The sequence below is a fragment of the Myotis lucifugus genome, unplaced genomic scaffold (genome assembly GCF_000147115.1).
Source record: "Myotis lucifugus unplaced genomic scaffold, Myoluc2.0 scaffold_246, whole genome shotgun sequence".
In the NCBI taxonomy this organism is placed as follows: domain Eukaryota; kingdom Metazoa; phylum Chordata; class Mammalia; order Chiroptera; family Vespertilionidae; genus Myotis; species Myotis lucifugus.
In genome coordinates, this window is record NW_005871294.1 from 400,733 (window position 1) to 417,060 (window position 16,328).

General features: G+C 45.5%; 1 protein-coding gene across 1 annotated transcript; it reads right to left on the reverse strand.

Annotated features, from left to right (window-relative positions):
• Positions 1 to 4,791: 4,791 nt before the first annotated feature.
• On the reverse strand, positions 4,792 to 13,495 carry FAM205A (family with sequence similarity 205 member A). Its single transcript, XM_023762479.1, has 4 exons — positions 13,352 to 13,495; positions 12,446 to 12,491; positions 9,676 to 9,736; positions 4,792 to 8,703 (listed from the first exon to the last, which is right to left on the reverse strand). Exons 1-4 carry the CDS (start codon positions 13,493 to 13,495, stop codon positions 4,836 to 4,838), a joined length of 4,119 nt encoding a protein of 1,372 aa, XP_023618247.1. The 3' UTR covers positions 4,792 to 4,835.
• Between the last annotated feature and the right edge of the window lie 2,833 nt (positions 13,496 to 16,328).

Consider the following 16,328-nt stretch of genomic DNA (forward strand, 5'->3'; position numbering starts at 1 on the left):
CGGGTCGGGTCGCACATGGACGCCCGCCACCCCGGGTCGCAGATAGCAGGTCCGGATGGCAGCAGGGCAGCGGGATGGCGCTGTCCCGCCCCACCGCCCCGGGTCACAAATAGCAGGCCCAGATGGCGGCGGGGCAGGCGGGATGGCACTGTCCCGCCCTGCCTGCAATATGCAAATTAGCCACCATCTTTGTTGGCGGTTAATTTGCATATCACTTGATTGGCCAGTGGGGTGTAGCAAAGGTATGGTCAATTACCATATTTGTCTATTATTAGATAGGATACTCAACTCCAAGTCCTCATCTTACTTGACACATGGCAACTTTTCATGCAATTGCTCACTTTCTCCTTGCTTTCCTCTCATCTTACATTATACCACACTCTCCTGGTTTAGCTCCCACCTCAGTCTCTGCTACTACTCAGTTTCTGCTTATTTTTCCTACTCCCCACTCCATTTCTTAATGTTGGAGTGTCCCGGAGCCTGGTCCTTAGTCACTCCTCATTTATACTCATTCCCTTGTGACTTTATCCAGTCCCATGGTTTTTACATCTATCTATCTATCTATCTATCTATCTATCTAGTTATCTATCATATATCTATCATATATCTTCCTTCCTACCACCTATACTTCAAGCAATCATCTATAGCCAGAACTTTCCCTGAAGATCATCAGTCTTCCATGTTGAGACTAGACTATTGAAAGTATGGTTTCAGAAAAAAGCTGGAAGACTAGTTATGCTACTGCTGTAATCATAGCAACAGAAGGAGTGAGAAGTGGTCATGTTATGAATTCATTTTGAAGGTAGAGACAACCAGATTTACTGATGGATTGGATGTGGACTGTTAGGAAAAAAATGTCAAGGATTATATCAATATTTTGTCCTAAAGATGTGGAAAGATGGAGTTGCCATTATCTGATATGATGAATGCTGTAATCGGAGCATGTTTTTCTTTTTTTTTTCTTTTAAAAAAATATATTTTATTGATTTTTCACAGAGAGGAAGGGAGAGGGATAGAGAGCCAGAAACATCAATGAGAGAGAAAAATCGATCAGCTGCCTCCCGCACATCTCCCACTGGGGATGTGCCTGCAACCAAGGTACATGCCCTTGACTGGAACCGAACCTGGGACCCTTCAGTCCGCAGGCCGATGCTCTATCCACTGGGCCAAACCAGCCAGGGATGGAGCATGTTTTTCATGTGTGATTAGGTGATGGTGGTAGGTGGGGAATCAGTAGTTCAGCTTTTAATTTTGAGATTAATATTAGATATCCAAGAATATATGTTGATTAGGCAATATGGGCATGTGACACTATCTCATGAGATCATGAGCTCCACTGTGCAAATCCTGTATCACGTTCATTGTTGTGTTTGCTATATATAGTACCTTGCATATGTTAAGTACTCACATATTTTAATTGTTAAACATAAAATGCTTATCAAGGTCAACTTTATTATGATTCTTTTGGGGTCTTTACCGCAGGGTATTTTCTCCTATGGCAGGATCCCCCATTTCACAGTGTTTATCATACTAACGTAATGATTTGTCTGCTTCCCCAGCCCAGACTTTTGATCCAAGTACTATTAAGGTGTTACTATGTGCCAGCCATCATCCTAAGCCCTGGGTATATGAGACACTATTGTAATTATTCAGGTAAGAACAAATGAGAAACTGAACACAAGCTGAAGTAGTAAAAATAGAGAAAAGTAGCAGGATTGAGATATATCAAGATTAGAATCCATTGACTAACTTCATGTTTGGGGTAAGCAAAAACATGGATTTATACTTTGGTAGAGTAAAGGGTGAGTTTTCAGATTTTGAATTAATTTGCGTTGCTTTTGCATAACAAAGTTCAACTTACTGCTCTTCATCACATCATGGGCAGAAGACCTAGTATCAGTGATTGTTCACTCCCCCCCCCCCCCAAAGCACGTGGGCCTTCCATTGGCTTTCTGGCTCTAGGTCAGCGGTTCTCAACCTGTGGGTCGTGACCCCTTTGGGGGTCAAACGACCCTTTCACAGGGGTCGCCTAAGACCATCGGAAAACACATATATAATTGCATATTGTTTTTGTGATTAATCACTATGCTTTAATTATGTTCAATTTGTAACAATGAAAATACATCCTGCATATCAGATATTTATATTACGATTCATAACAGTAGCAAAATTAGTTATGAAGTAGTAACAAAAATAATTTTATGGTTGGGGGTCACCACAACATGAGGAACTGTATTAAAGGGTCGCCGCATTAGGAAGGTTGAGAACCACTGGTCTATATGTTCCCCTCCCTGCCTTCCCCCTGCCTGCCCTTGGGGGTGGGAAACAAGCCCCTCTCTATATCCTACTGAGATCTTCATTGCAGGACTCACTCCATGCAGATAACAGGCAGTGGAGGTGGGATATAGGCAAGAGAGCATCAGCAGCCTCCCAGCTGAGTTCTCCAGGAAGATCTAACCATTAACAAAGAGGGAGCAGAGAGGGCGAGATTCTATCATTTGCTTTGGACATTCCATCACAATAGCTACATGCTTTTGATAAACACAAAGCACCTCCTCAAGGCTGGATCACTGTGACACTTCTCTAAAAAGCTCCTCTCCAGATATGGCCATGTATAGAAGTCATCAGTGAATTTTGCCTGTGGGATTCCTGGCCACTCCTTCTTGTCAGTACTAGCCTCATGTCCACATTGCTCCTCTGGGCTCAAGGAAACCATGGGAAGCCATGCTGGAATTCACGTCTGACCTTTACCTTCAATGCACCTTAAATGAGAGTCTTCCTTTTCTACTCAAGTCCCTTCATTCACAGTCCAGGGAGGGGCTGGGAGGAGTTGTGTAGAATGCTGACCCCGCTTAAGTGTGGGTTAAAGCTCCTTCCCTAGAAAATCATAGAAGAATCCATAGGCAGCAAAATAGCAGACATATCTCATAGCAACATGTTTACCGATACATCTCCCTAGCACAATCGAAACTAAGGAGAAAATAAACAAAAGGGACTACATCAAAATAAAACGCTTTTGCACAGCAAAAGAAACCATCAGCAAAACAAGAGAGCCCACTGTATGGAAGAACATATTTGCCAATGTTACATCCTATAAGGGTTTAATCTCCAAAATTTATAGGGAACACATAAGATATAAGATGAAATCCAATAGGAAGATAAACAATCCAATCAAAAAATGGGCAAAGGACCTAAATAGACACTTTCTGAAAGTAAACATACAGAAGGCCAAGAGGCACAAGAAAAAATGCTCAAAGTCACTAATTATATGAGAGATGCTAATCAAAACAACAATGAGGAACCATCTCACACCTGTCAGACTGGCTATCACCACAAATCAACAAAAGACAAGTTGGTAAGGATATGGAGAAAAAGGAACCCTCATGCACTGCTGGTGGGAAGGCAGACTGGTGCAGCCACTGTGGAAAACAGGAGTTTCCTCAAAAAATTAAAAATGGAACTTCCATTTGACCCAGTAATCCCACTTCTAGGACTATATCCCAAGAAATCAGAAACACCAGTCAGAAAGAATATATGCATCCCAATGTTCATAGCAGCACAATTTACAATAGCTAAGATTTGGAAACAGCCCAAGTGCCCATCAGCAGATGAGTGCATTAAAAAAACTTTGGTACATCTACACAATGGAATACTATGCTACTGTAAAAAGGTACTCTTACCATTTGCAACAGCATGGATGAACCTGGAGAGTATTATGCTAAGCGAAATAAGCCAGTCAGAGAAAAATAAGTATCACATAATCTTACTCATTTGTGGAATATAATGAACATAAACTGATGAACAAAAATAGAACCAGAGACACAGAAGCATTGAACAGACCATCAAACCTCAGAGGGAAGGTGGGGGTGGGGGGTGGGGGTAAGAGATCAACCAAAGGACTTGTATGCATGCATATAAACATAACCAATGGACACAGACAATAGGGGGGTAAGAGCCTGTACTGGGGGTTGGGAGATGGCTGAGAAAGTTCAATGGCTGAAAAAGGAAACATATGTAATACTTTCAACAATAAAGAATTTAAAAAAATAATAAAGCTCCTTCCCTAGATAGTGTGGACGAAAGGGGCCAAATGCTGACCTGACAAGTTCAGGGGAGGCCTGCATGGCAGTCTTGCAAACTCAGAGACCTAAGTAACCACAAAGGATGGTCTGAAATTAAACTTTAACTAAAGCAGTTATGGTGGGCAGTTACGTCCTGGGCCAGTATCTTTACTGACAAAGTCAACCTTTACCTTAACTGAGCCTGTCTTTTTGCATCTATGATAACATACCCTTGAAATGTCTAGGTAACTTGTAACTTCCCTTTTTCTGGAGCCCCTGGAGCACAACTAAATGTGCTGGGCGCCAGGACAGATGCCACAAATTCCTTCATTATCATGTTAATTGATCCTGCACCCACCTAAGTATGTGTCCATCATTTTACTTTTTATCCAATCCCAGAGGTTTCCCTGCTTTGCTTTATCCCTCCTCCTTAATCTATCACCAATGAATTTCATGTAACCCACCTGTGTCCCTCCTTTGATTGCAAATGTATAAGTACAAATGTAACCCCGCCATTCTCAATTCCTAGAGGTTCTGCTTCCCAGCATATGTCGACAGTTGGGCTCAAATAAACTCACAAAAATTATTTACAGGTTTCAATGGTTTTTTTACGTTAACATTACAAAGGGCATTTTAGCCTCACTCATGACTTCCCTTAACAAACAACAGTGGAGGTAATGAGCAGACAGACAACTCTTTGCTTAAAGATATAGACTGTATTTTGGGTGGTAGTGCCCCACCTACATATTAATGACAAAGACAATAGCTATCCCTTCAAGGGATGCAGACATGGGGGAGCCTACAAAGTCCTTTGATTGTGCTGGGTCTTCCTGAGCAGGCCAACGTTTCCCTCTGAGGTGAGAGTTGAGAGTTGGGGTGGGATCCTGGTTGGGTGGCACAAGCCACTTGAGGACAGTGCCGAGGACAATGATGGGGGTGGCCTAAGCCTGAGGAAGACTGGAGTTGATGGGAGCAGGAGCGGTGCCTGAGCTTACTGTTTGGGGAATGGGAGCCTTCCAAGGAGGCCAGGCCCACCTGCTTCTCAGTCAGGGGAGATGGGACTTTGGGGTCCCCTCTGATCTTCTTCTCTGTCTTAGTTTGCTCCATGGGACTTTTGGCTGGAGCCAGCCTCTTTGCTACATTTTCTTTTCTGGTGTTGGCCACGTTCACAGCTGTCAAAAACATGGATTCCTTGTGCTCTTTGCCTTTTGCCTTGAGGTTGATATACTGCAGAAAGGATTTCATCTTATATCTCAAGTCTGATTCTGGAAGGCTGGGCCTCTTGTGAGTATGGGCTGGCATCACCTGCCCCTGCAATACCTGACCTTGCAAAGTTGGGCCCTGTAATGGCTTATGCTGAATGAGTTGGGCCAGGACAGGCTGGGCCTGTGACGCCTGGGGCCCGACAGGCTGGGCATTCTTAGGAATCCTTGCTCCCTTGAGGCTGACATTGAGCCCGGTTTGATTGTCTTGCAGGTCATTCTTCTTAGATTCCTTCCCTCCAGGGACTCCTGGAAGGAGCTCTGGGGGCTTAAGCTGAGGGTGATGCTGGGAACTCTGTTGACAGAGAGCATCAAGGCGAAAGCCATGTCTCCGAAAGCCTTGTCTCCGTAGCCAGGGGTTTTGGGGTGTCCTGTTCAGAAGCATCCCTTTTGGCCTCTGGGCTACAGGGTGGCTTTTTTCTCTTGTTGATAAGAGCACAAACCCTGCATCTCCTTCTCTACGTTTTTCTGACGATTTGGGTTTCCTTGGGTCCTCTTTCTTTTCAGTCAGCATGGGGACTGGGGCTGAGTACTTGCTCTTGCCAGGGCTTTGGGACTCAGGGATCTGGGACTCCTCCAGGCTGGGGTGGTTCACACTGGCCTCCAGCTGAACACAAGGCACTGGGCCCTCTGTCATGTCTCTATAGGGTTGAGTCATCTTGCAGGGCCCCTGGGCAGAACCATGGGGTGCTGCTCTGGAACTAGGTTGCTTCTGGTTCTGCTGTACCGCCTTTAACTCAGTGGACAACTGTTCCTTAAGGGAGAGCCACTCTGGATGTGGGGTACAGGGAATGTCTGGTGGGATGGGCAGTTCCCGGAGGCATGTTTTTCCTTGGTTGTTTAGACTCCCAAGAGACTCCTGTGTGGATGTGTTCTCTGGGGTTGCTCCAGTTTGTTCCCTGGACTCCCTTGCCTCTGTGGGAATTCCCCATTGTATCTCTAAGATCTTCCTTCTCAGGTGGAAATTTAGTTTGGCCAAGATGGGCTTCTTGAATAAGTAGGGCCGAGCCAACTCTGTCTGCCTTTCTAGAGGCTCCTTCTCAATCATTCCTTCCACTTGCACTTCAGACTGAAAATCACCTGCAATTTCTTCACAAGTCTCTTTGGTATCTTGAAAAAATGGCTCATGACTTAGATCCTGCTCTTCAAGTGAGATCATCTGAGTCAGAGGTTCTCTTAAGATTTTGACGGCCTCAGGCACCACCTCTGTGGTGGCAGCATGAGCAGTGATCGCTGGGGCCATGGCCTTGGAGGGAGCCACGTAATAAAGAGGATTCAGCCCTGATAAGAAGGTCAGATACTTGTGCCGTAAAATCATCTCCAGTTTCTCAAGGACTTCCTTGGACAGGGCTGGAGTTAGCTTGCGAGGCTCAGTGGCAGCATCTGGGAAGGTCTCTTGCTGCTGATCAGGGACTGTTGGCATCCGGTGCCTAACTTTCTGTTGTAGGTCAGGGTCGGTTGCTGCCTGTCGTTCCAAGAGCTTGCTTTCTGGGATGCAAGTGAAGGGAGCCACTTTGAGGCCCCCGGGAATTAGGCACTCACAAGACCTATACACATGGGCAGGGACCTTACCCTCATGAATCTGCCCACATTTGGAGTTGATGTGGCTCTGCAGTATTGCCTTGGCCTGGTCTAATAAGTGTGGCATGAGGACTGACACTGGGTCCTTAAAGGGTGCGAAAGGGTCATCAGCACCAGTAGCCTCTAGGGCTGAATGTTGGGCAACACTCACATTGGCTAGGGCTGTGCTGCTCCAGGATGGAGTCTGCTGGTGAGTGGGGGCCAGGAGCAACTGGAAGGACTGCTGGATCATCTGGGGCAAGCCCCAGCGATGGTGAATCAGCTGCCTCTGGAGGTGGAAGTCCAGCAGCCTCCGGGCGTGCTCTCTTGTGAGAACAGAAATGGGCTTTCCCGGCCAGGAAGTTTTCACAATCCTAGGAGACTGGGCTGTGCCACAAGACTTATATTGCACAGGGTTCTGGGTGTGCTGAGCTCTTTGCAGAACAGCTGGCAAACCCCACTGACTCTGGAGCTGCCTCTGCAGCATGTGACACTCTAAGGCTTCACACTCAGCCAGAGTCAGAAACGGGACATGGATCTGAGTTGGTTGATGATCAGATGGCATGACCCAATTAGGGGAAGATGAGGAAGAGGGTGGGGCTGACTGGGGTGGAGTTCTAGGCAACAGAGGGAGGAAGGACAGCTCCTTGAAGAGAAAAGGATCCTCCAAGGAGAACTTGGACGTGCTCCCATCTGTGGAGTGATCTAGAGAACTCGAGGAGGCATTAGCCAGAGACTCACTGTGCAGGGAAGGTAAGCCACAGAACAGTTGGATGTGTTTCTGCTGTAAATGGCCCACTGAGTCATTAGCCTGTTGGCCAGTAAGTGGATAGAGGCCACTTAAGTCTTTAAATATTGGAGAGGGCAAGGCTAGAGCCAGGTGGTTTGGGTTTTGCTGGTAGTGGTGTCTTTGTACTGGGTTTATAATGGACCATTCAGAAACCCAGAATGCCTGGGTAGCCTGGCCAGCCATACATGGACCCCAGGTCTGATAAGAAATGGGCGCAAAAATCTCTACAGAGAATTCATTTTGTATGAAAGAAGCTGGTTGGTTGTTTACAAGTTGGTAAAACAATGGTAGGTTTGGCATAAGCTGCCTCAGGGACTCCTCTACGCGTCTGGGCAGTCCCCACCTCTGGAAATGCATCCACTTTTTTACATGTACCTCAAGAAGCCTCAGGACTTCAGGACTGGAGAATGGCAGGTAGGAAGGGAGGACAGTGACCATAGGCAAGGCCATAGAATGTGTCAGGGTAGTGATGTCTTGGTTCAGGGTCAGCATAGGGACCTGGGGATGCAAGGGTGGCTGACCTTGGTTCCCATACACACGGTTGAGATTGTGTCGTGTCACCTCCTGCTGGTTCACCGGAATTCTAGGCCCTTCGAACTGTAAAGAAGACATAGTCTCATGCAACCTAGGCATATCTTGACTTTGAATTCTCTGTCCTAGATTGACATTTTTAGCCAAGTAATCTTGCATACTCACTGGATCGTCTGATTGGCCAGCTGACTGGGTAAATGACCGGGATAAGGACTTCTTGGCTGTTAATTGTGACACTGTTTGGGTTGCAGATGGAAGTGAGGGCTTTTGAGTATGTGTGGAATGATGCTCCAGACTCTGCTCAAAAGACATATTGGACTTGGGCAAAATCTTTAGGCAAGGAGAGCCCTCTGATGGTCCTGGTGAAGTTGCATAGATCGGGGTGTCCTCATCCACCAGCAACTGTTGGATCTCCAGAGCCGTGGCATTGCAGATTTGGCAGGAGGTATCTGCACACAGGAGCCTCCGCACACTTCCCTCCTGAGGAAGCCAGCCCTGGCTGGAAGAGGAAACATGGCAACTGTTATTGATGGAGTGACAGCTTCCTCTTTGGAAGTTGTGGCCTGACTATTGGCCCTGACCTCCCTGTACGCCCTGGGTCTTACCCGCCTAGTACTTAGTCCTCTACTTTTCTTCCTAGGAAATCTCCACTTTGCAAGTTATGGTGTGCTGGGTTGAGGGACTTGTTGGGCAAGGTTTCAGACAACGCATGAGAGCACAGGGCCATGAGTGACTGAGAGATAGGTGAGTTCTTTGTTGACCTGGGCTGAGCAGCTTAACCAGAGATGGGAACAAAGGATGGGGGAGCCAATGGTTAGCTAATGGGGCATCAGAAGGGCCATCACCAGGTAGGACCTGGACTCAGTCTCATTTGGGGCAAAGACAGACACAGCCTGGTACTTAGTATTTCCCAGCTGTGGAAAATGAGGTCACATGGAAATTCTGCTTTCAGGGGACTGTGATGTGTACACAGCACCTCTTGGGAGTCCATCCTATTCTCTAGAGCTCTTAAGAAGAGGAAGAGATGACAAGCTCCTGGCTGGGGGCTGTCTCAGGGACTGGGCCCCCTTAATACACAATCAGAGGAGGTAATGTCAGCAAGGTCTAGGGTTCTGCCCTTGAAAGGGTGTTGCTGTAAGAAGAATATGACAGTGATGGCTTATTTATGCACTTATTTATCCATTCTCTCAGCTGGATAACTGGTCTTTGGCTGAGTATCAACCCCTTTAGTGTCTTTTGTGAATTAAGCACTAGTCAAATTCTGAATTCCAGGAGCACTGTGAGCGTAGCCCAGAGCAGAACTGGGACTCCTCCCTCCAGAGATGTCTGAGCCCCTTTTGCCCTGGCAACCATCTCAACAGTGCTCCAGCCTCTGCTGTGTATGACTCCATCCCAGTCATCATCCCTCATCCCTGTCCCAGGCCAAGTTGTCCAGGCTGAAGTTGGAAAACTACAAAAATCAAATGATCACCTTTTCATGACAGAGAGCAGCTCCCACGGCTTCTCCGTTTCTTTCCGGAAATGTCTCCTAGCTGAAAAACCAGGAGACAGTGTTACATGGAATGAGAGAGGATTGAGGGTATCCTATAGGAATCTGAAGGCCTTTGAATGAGAGAAAATTGGAAATCCTAACAGTCAATGCTCTGAGGCATGTCTGTATACAACTTAGCCAGTTACAATGAGTTGTCCAGGACCTAATCTCATTAGATCATCACAGCCACACTGTGAGTGAAGCAAGATCTTCAAATGCCCATTTAATGAATAAAGGATTGAAAAATGAAGTGACTGGGAGAGGAACCAAGATGGCGGCATAGGTAAATACCTGGATTTGCTGCCGCGCACAACCACATAAAAACTACAACTAAAAGACAAAACAGATATCATCCAGAACCATAGGAAGTCTAGCTGAGTGGAAGTTCTTCAACTAGAAGGAAAGAGAAAAACACACTGAGACTGGGAGGAGGTGCAGAGGTGCGGAAGTGCAGAAGTACGGAGGAGCATGAAATGGGCTGGCAACTGGGTACGCTGTTGTCTTTCTCAATCGGGAGGGAGATACAAGCTCCTGACTGATCTGAACTCCAGTTCCAGGTGAGACTCTGGGGACCCAGACTCATATGGGGAGAAACTGGACTGTCTGGCATCCGGTCGGAGCACGAGGGCAGCTTTCTCTCAGAGGTGCTTGCAGGGATCATTGTTCCTGCATGGGGCCACAGAACACAGAGACCCCAGGACCTCTCCAAGGCAGGGCTGCTGGACAGCCATTGCTGTTTGCTCCACCCCGGTGATACCCTGAGACCCCGCCCCACCCAATTTACAATCCCTCCCAAGTTGTGTGCAGTGGCTTTTGCATATAAATGGCCTGGCCTTTTGCAATCTAAAACCTAAGAAACTGCAGCTGGGTCAGAGAGCCCCAGAGCTTCCAAAAGAAGGCCTGCATTGCTTCACAGCTGGGCCTCATCTGGGCACCTCCAAACCCCAAACAAAGAGGAGGAATCTGCAGATCTCTCTGTAGCTCCTGCTGGGTGGCCTCAGGCAGTGGCTGACTTTGCACCTCCTTGGATATCCAAGAGCCAGTGTACCCAGTGGTCAGAGTGAGACCATACCAGATTACAACTCTTCGCATCCATAAGAGACACACTCAGGAGGCAAACTCAGTGAGCACCAAAGCCCCACTGAAGCAAGTCCTGCCCTATAAGGGTGTCTCCAGCACAGCAGTTCTCCCATTGTAGACACAGCTGGTCCTCACAGCCAATTGGCCTAGAGGTCAATTCCTCCCAGTGATACCAACAGCAATCAAGGCTTAACTACAATAAGACTGTGCACACAACCCACAAAGGGGTGCACCAAGAGTGTCCACCTCAGGTAATTAGGGAGGCTGAGCCACTGGGCCCTATCGGACACCTAGCACACAAAGCCTAGCACACCTATCAACACAGGGAAGCAGCCAAAATGCGGAGACAAAGAAACATGTCACAAATGAAAGAAATGGAGGAAAGAAAACTACTGGATATAGAGTTCAAAACCACGGTTATAAGGTTTTTCAAGAATCTTCTAGAAACCTCCGAGAAATTTAGTGAGACCTTCAAGGATATGAAAAAGGACCAATTACAAATTAAGCATACACTGACTGAAATAAAAAATAATATACAGAGATCCAATAGCAGACTAGAGGATCCCAAGAATCAAATCAAAGATTTGAAATATGAAGATGCAAAAAACACCCAACCAGAAAAGCAAAAAGAAAAAGAATCCAAAGATACGAAGATAGTGTGAGGAGCCTCTGGGACAGCTTCAAGTGTACCAACATCCAAATTATAGGGGTGCCAGAAGAAGAGAAAGAGCAAGATATTGAAAACCTATTTGAAGAAATAATGACAGAAAACTTCCTCTACCTGGTGAAAGAAATAGACTTACAAGTCCAGGAAGCTCAGAGAACCCAAAACATAAGGAATCCAAAGAGGACCACACCAAGACACATCATAATTAAAATGCCAAGGGCAAAAGACAAAGAGAAAATATTGAAAGCAGCAAGAGAAAAATGGCTAATTACCTACAAGGGAGTACCCATACGATTGTCAGTTGATTTCTCAACAGAAACTATGCAGGCCAGAAGGGAGTGGCAAGAAATATTCAAAGTGATGAATAGCGAGAATCTACAACCAAGATTACTTTACCCAGCAAAGCTATTATTTAGAATTGAAGGGCAGATAAAGAGCTTCACAGATAAGAAAAAGCTAAAGGAGTTCATCACCGCCAAACCAGTATTATACAAAATGCTGAAGGGTATTCTTTAAGAAGAGGAAGAAGAAGAAAAAGGTAAAGATAAAAATTATGAACAACAAGTACATATCTATCAACAAGTGAATCTAAAAATCAAGTGGAAAAAAAATCTGATGAATGGAATAAACCTGTGAATATAACGGAATCAGGGGCATAGAAAGGGAGTGGACTGACAATTCTCAGGGGGAAAAGGGTCTGGGGAGTGCAGGAAGAAGGGCAGAGGGTGGGGTGGGAACTGGGTGGAGGGGAGCTATGGGGGGAAAAAAGAAGAACAACTGTAATAATCTGAACAATAAAGATTTAATTTAAAAAAAAAAGAAAGTCTTCTGGGAGAGAGTGTCAACTTGTGGAATTGGAACATTTAGTGTTTTGAGAACCCAAGCACCAGAGATCAAAGGGACAAAATCCACGGAAACCCAACCCGCAGTAAAGGGGAGTCAGAGAAGAGACAGGTGCTTTACCTTTTGATACTGCATCCCTAGATTTTGGCTTGAGTTTTTGGTGACACTTAAAGACAAAAATGTTAGAGTGTGAAGTTAGGGCACTGTTTCCATTTTTATATCCAAAATGAGACAAAAATATAAATTTCCAACATCCTGTCTATGTATGTCTGTATTTAATGCACTCACTTATATTCCCTACCTCTACTCCACCCTTTCACCCCAACATTTTATTTTTCTACTTATTTCTCACTTCAAGTCTCTCCACATTCCTTACTTTCTGTTCCCTTTCTTAGGACAGGTTCTTTAGAGGGCTAAGCATGACACAGGAGCAATACTGAAATAAATTAAATGGTAATGGTGATTAGTTTTAACAGCCCTAGGACTTTTGCTTACTAAGTCCACCGACCAGAAGAAACCCCCATATTGGGATGTCTTCTGAGATCCAGTGAGATAGATTCCATTTCACCTAGGTCTCAACCCAAGGTAGACTGAGAGGTTCTTGATCTTTAAAATACACTGCAGGGATTGCTTAGTAAGAAATTACTTCTAGCCCTAACCGGTTTGGCTCAGTGGATAGAGCGTCGACCTGCGGACGCAAGGGTCCCAGGTTCGATTCCGGCCAAGGGCATGTACCTTGGTTGTGGGCATATCCCCAGTGGGGAGTGTGCAGGAGGCAGCTGATCGATGTTTCTCTCGCATTGATGTTTCTGACTCTCTGTCCCTCTCCCTTCCTCTCTGTAAAAATTCAATAAAATATATTTTTTTAAAAAAAATTACTTCTAGGCTCAGAGAAAAGCACCATATTAGAGTAACTGAATGTATAGTATAAAAATTGGCAAGAAAGGTAAAAGGAGGCTCTGAGATCTTGAAAAGCTTCTTATCTAAAACTTAACTAGTTCAATTACTGTGTTATTATTTCCCTACCTGGTAGCAGCTCCTTTTAGGTTCCAACCTTAACCCATAGTAACTCCTCTTCACTTGCCAGATAATTAGGATAATAAGGAAGATGGCACCATATGTATATAAGAAATATCCAACACTCCGAAGAACAAAAGTAAAGCTCAACATGGCTTTAGCATGAGGGGAGGAGCCATCCCTATATCTAGGCGTTCAGGATCCTCCTGTCTAATGATTCCCAATGCTCTGCCTTGTCATCTCCGCCTCACAGAGAATAGAACCCGGTCACCAGGCTGCATCACAAAGCCCTTCTGTTTCACAAGGCAGGCGTCATGTCAAAGACTTTTTTATTTTAAATATATTTTATTGATTTTTTTTTTTTTTACAGAAAGGAGGGAGAAGGATAGAGAGTTAGAAACATCGATCAGCTGCCTCCTGCACACCCCCTACTGGGGATATGCCTGCAACCAAGGTGCATGCCCTGGGCCGGAATCAAACCTGGGACCCTTCAGTCCGCAGGCCGATGCTCTATCCACTGAGCCAAACCGGCTAGGGCAGTGTCAAAGACTTTTATGTCTTAGGGAAGCTTGTGTGGTGATTCAGTCTGTCCATGAGGATATCAGGTTGTCTGGTTGTAAAGGTTACAGAGCCAGAGGCCAAACATCCTGGCTCACAGGCAGTGTCTATGCTCCCACTTTCTCCTCATTCTCCACACCTACACCAGCCTGATGGCTTGGCTCTCTCCTTCATGACAACTGTGTGGTCATCTGTCCCAGAAAATTGAGTGTTTAGGGACACAAGCATCTCTTGAGGAAGAGGGACAGAAGAATCTCCATGAGCAACAATAAGGTGTGACCCTTAATTGAAAGTGTCACTTCCCTCTACAAAGAACCATATTCCAGGAGGGAGAGAAACTTATCAACACGCAGAACACTTATCAACATTTGGCAGTAGGAAATGCAGTCTGTTTTTACCAGACAATTAAGTGGGTGGATTGGAGAGGACTTGTAAGAAAGATTGGAGGAAGAGGTGAGGCCTCTGGATGAAGGGACAGTGCATTTACTTGACTTCAATCACCAAAAATAATCTGTATTATAAAAGCCAAAGTGACCATTATGGCAGAACAACCGGAATGACCGGTCGCTATAATGCACACTGACCACCAGGGGGCAGATGCTCAACACAAGAGCTGCCCCCTGGTGGTCAGTGAGCTCCCACACGGTGAGCTCCCACATGGGGAGTGCCACTCAGTCAGAAGCTGGGCTCATGGCTGGCGAGCACAGTGGCAGTGGTGGGTGCAGGCGGGTGGTAAGGAGCAAGGGGTCCCAGACTGCGAGAGCCCGAGACTGCTAGAGCCCATAAACCCAAACTGCTAGAGCCCGTAAACCCAATCAGCCAAAACAGCCCCGGACTGGAGATCGGGCCTAGGCTGAAAGGCAGATACCACCCGAGGGGTTCCAGACTGTGAGAGGGCATTATTCAGTTACAGAGGGACAGAGGGACTCCGCCCCCACCCCATGCAGGAATTTCATGCATCGGGCAGAGGGACTCCGCCCCCACCCCATGCAGGAATTTCATGCATCAGGCCTCTAGTTGCTTTTATAATAAGTAGACATAAATATACATGCTTTTAAAAAAGCATGTACTATGCCCCTTTCCCACTCTTGTCTCCCCTTTTGTTTCCCCATGTATCTTTAAATTAACTTAGCAAAGGAAGGATAAATAAACTGATATATTTTCTGCACAAATGAAAAGATGTGATAGACCTGTTTTCTCTCTTTCTTGTTTTATTTAATCATATAAATATAATTTTTCCATTGCTCCTAGGGCAATGGAAACCAAGGAGAAAATAAACAAATGAGACTACATCAAAATAAAAAGCTTCTGCACTATCAACAAAACCATCAACAAAGAAACCATCAACAAAACAACAAGAAAGCCCACTGCATGGGAGAACATATTTGCCAATGCTATCTCAGATAAGGGTTTAATCTCCAAAATTTACAGGGAACTCATACAACTTAACAAAAGGAAGATAAACAGTCCAATAAAAAAATAGGCAAAGTACCTAAATAGACACTTTTGAAAAGAGGACATACAGAAGGCCAAGAGACATATGAAAACATGCTCAAAGTCACTAATCACCCAAGAAATGGAAATCAAAACAACAATGAGGTACCATCTCACACCTGTCAGAATGGCTATCATCAACAAATCAACAAACGACAAGTGCTGGAGAGGATGTGGTGAAAAAGGAACACTCGTGCACTGCTAGTGGGAATGCAGACTGGTGCAGCCACTGTGGAAAACAGTTTGGAGTTTCCTCAAAAAAATTAAAAATGGAAATCCCATTCTACCCAGTAATCCCACTTCTGGGAACATATCCCCAAAAAACAGAAACACCAATCAGAAAGGATATATGTACCCCTATGTTCATAGCACAATTTGCAATAGCTAAGATTTGGAAACAGCTTAAGTACCCATCAGCAGATGAGTGGATTAAAAAACTGTAGTACATGCCCTAACTGGTTTGGCTCAGTGGATAGAGCATCAGCCTGCGGACTGAAAGGTCCCAGTTTCGATTCCAGTCAAGGGCATGTACCTTGGTTGCGGGCACATCCCCAGTGCGGGGTGTGCAGGAGGCAGCTGATCGATGTTTCTCTCTCATCGATGTTTCTAACTCTCTGCCCCTCTCCCTTCCTCTCTGTAAAAAATCAATAAAATATATTTTTTTAAAAAACAAAAAACTGTGGTACATACACAATGGATTACTACACTGCAGTAAAAAAGAAGGAACTGTTAAAAAAGGCAATGAAAACATATCTTTGGGTGAGGATTAAAAAATAAAAATAGCCGTAACCGGTTTGGCTCAGTGGATAGAGCGTCGGCCTGCGGACTGAAAGGTCCCAGGTTCGATTCCGGTCAAGGGCATGTACCTTGGTTGCGGGCACATCCCCAGTAGGGGGTGTGCAGGAGGCAGCTGATCGATGTTCTCTCTCATCGA

Bases quoted from the DNA above. Each gene is read 5' to 3' on its own strand.
- FAM205A (XM_023762479.1), bottom strand. From the start codon at position 13,495: ATGTTGAGCTTTACTTTTGTTCTTCGGAGTGTTGGATATTTCTTATAT. The intron at 9,737-12,445 runs GTAAAGCACCTG...CTGGTTTTTCAG, and splicing joins TAGGGATGCAGTATCAAAAG to CTAGGAGACATTTCCGGAAA. The intron at 8,704-9,675 runs GTGATCATTTGA...TTCCTCTTCCAG, and splicing joins CTGCTCTCTGTCATGAAAAG to CCAGGGCTGGCTTCCTCAGG.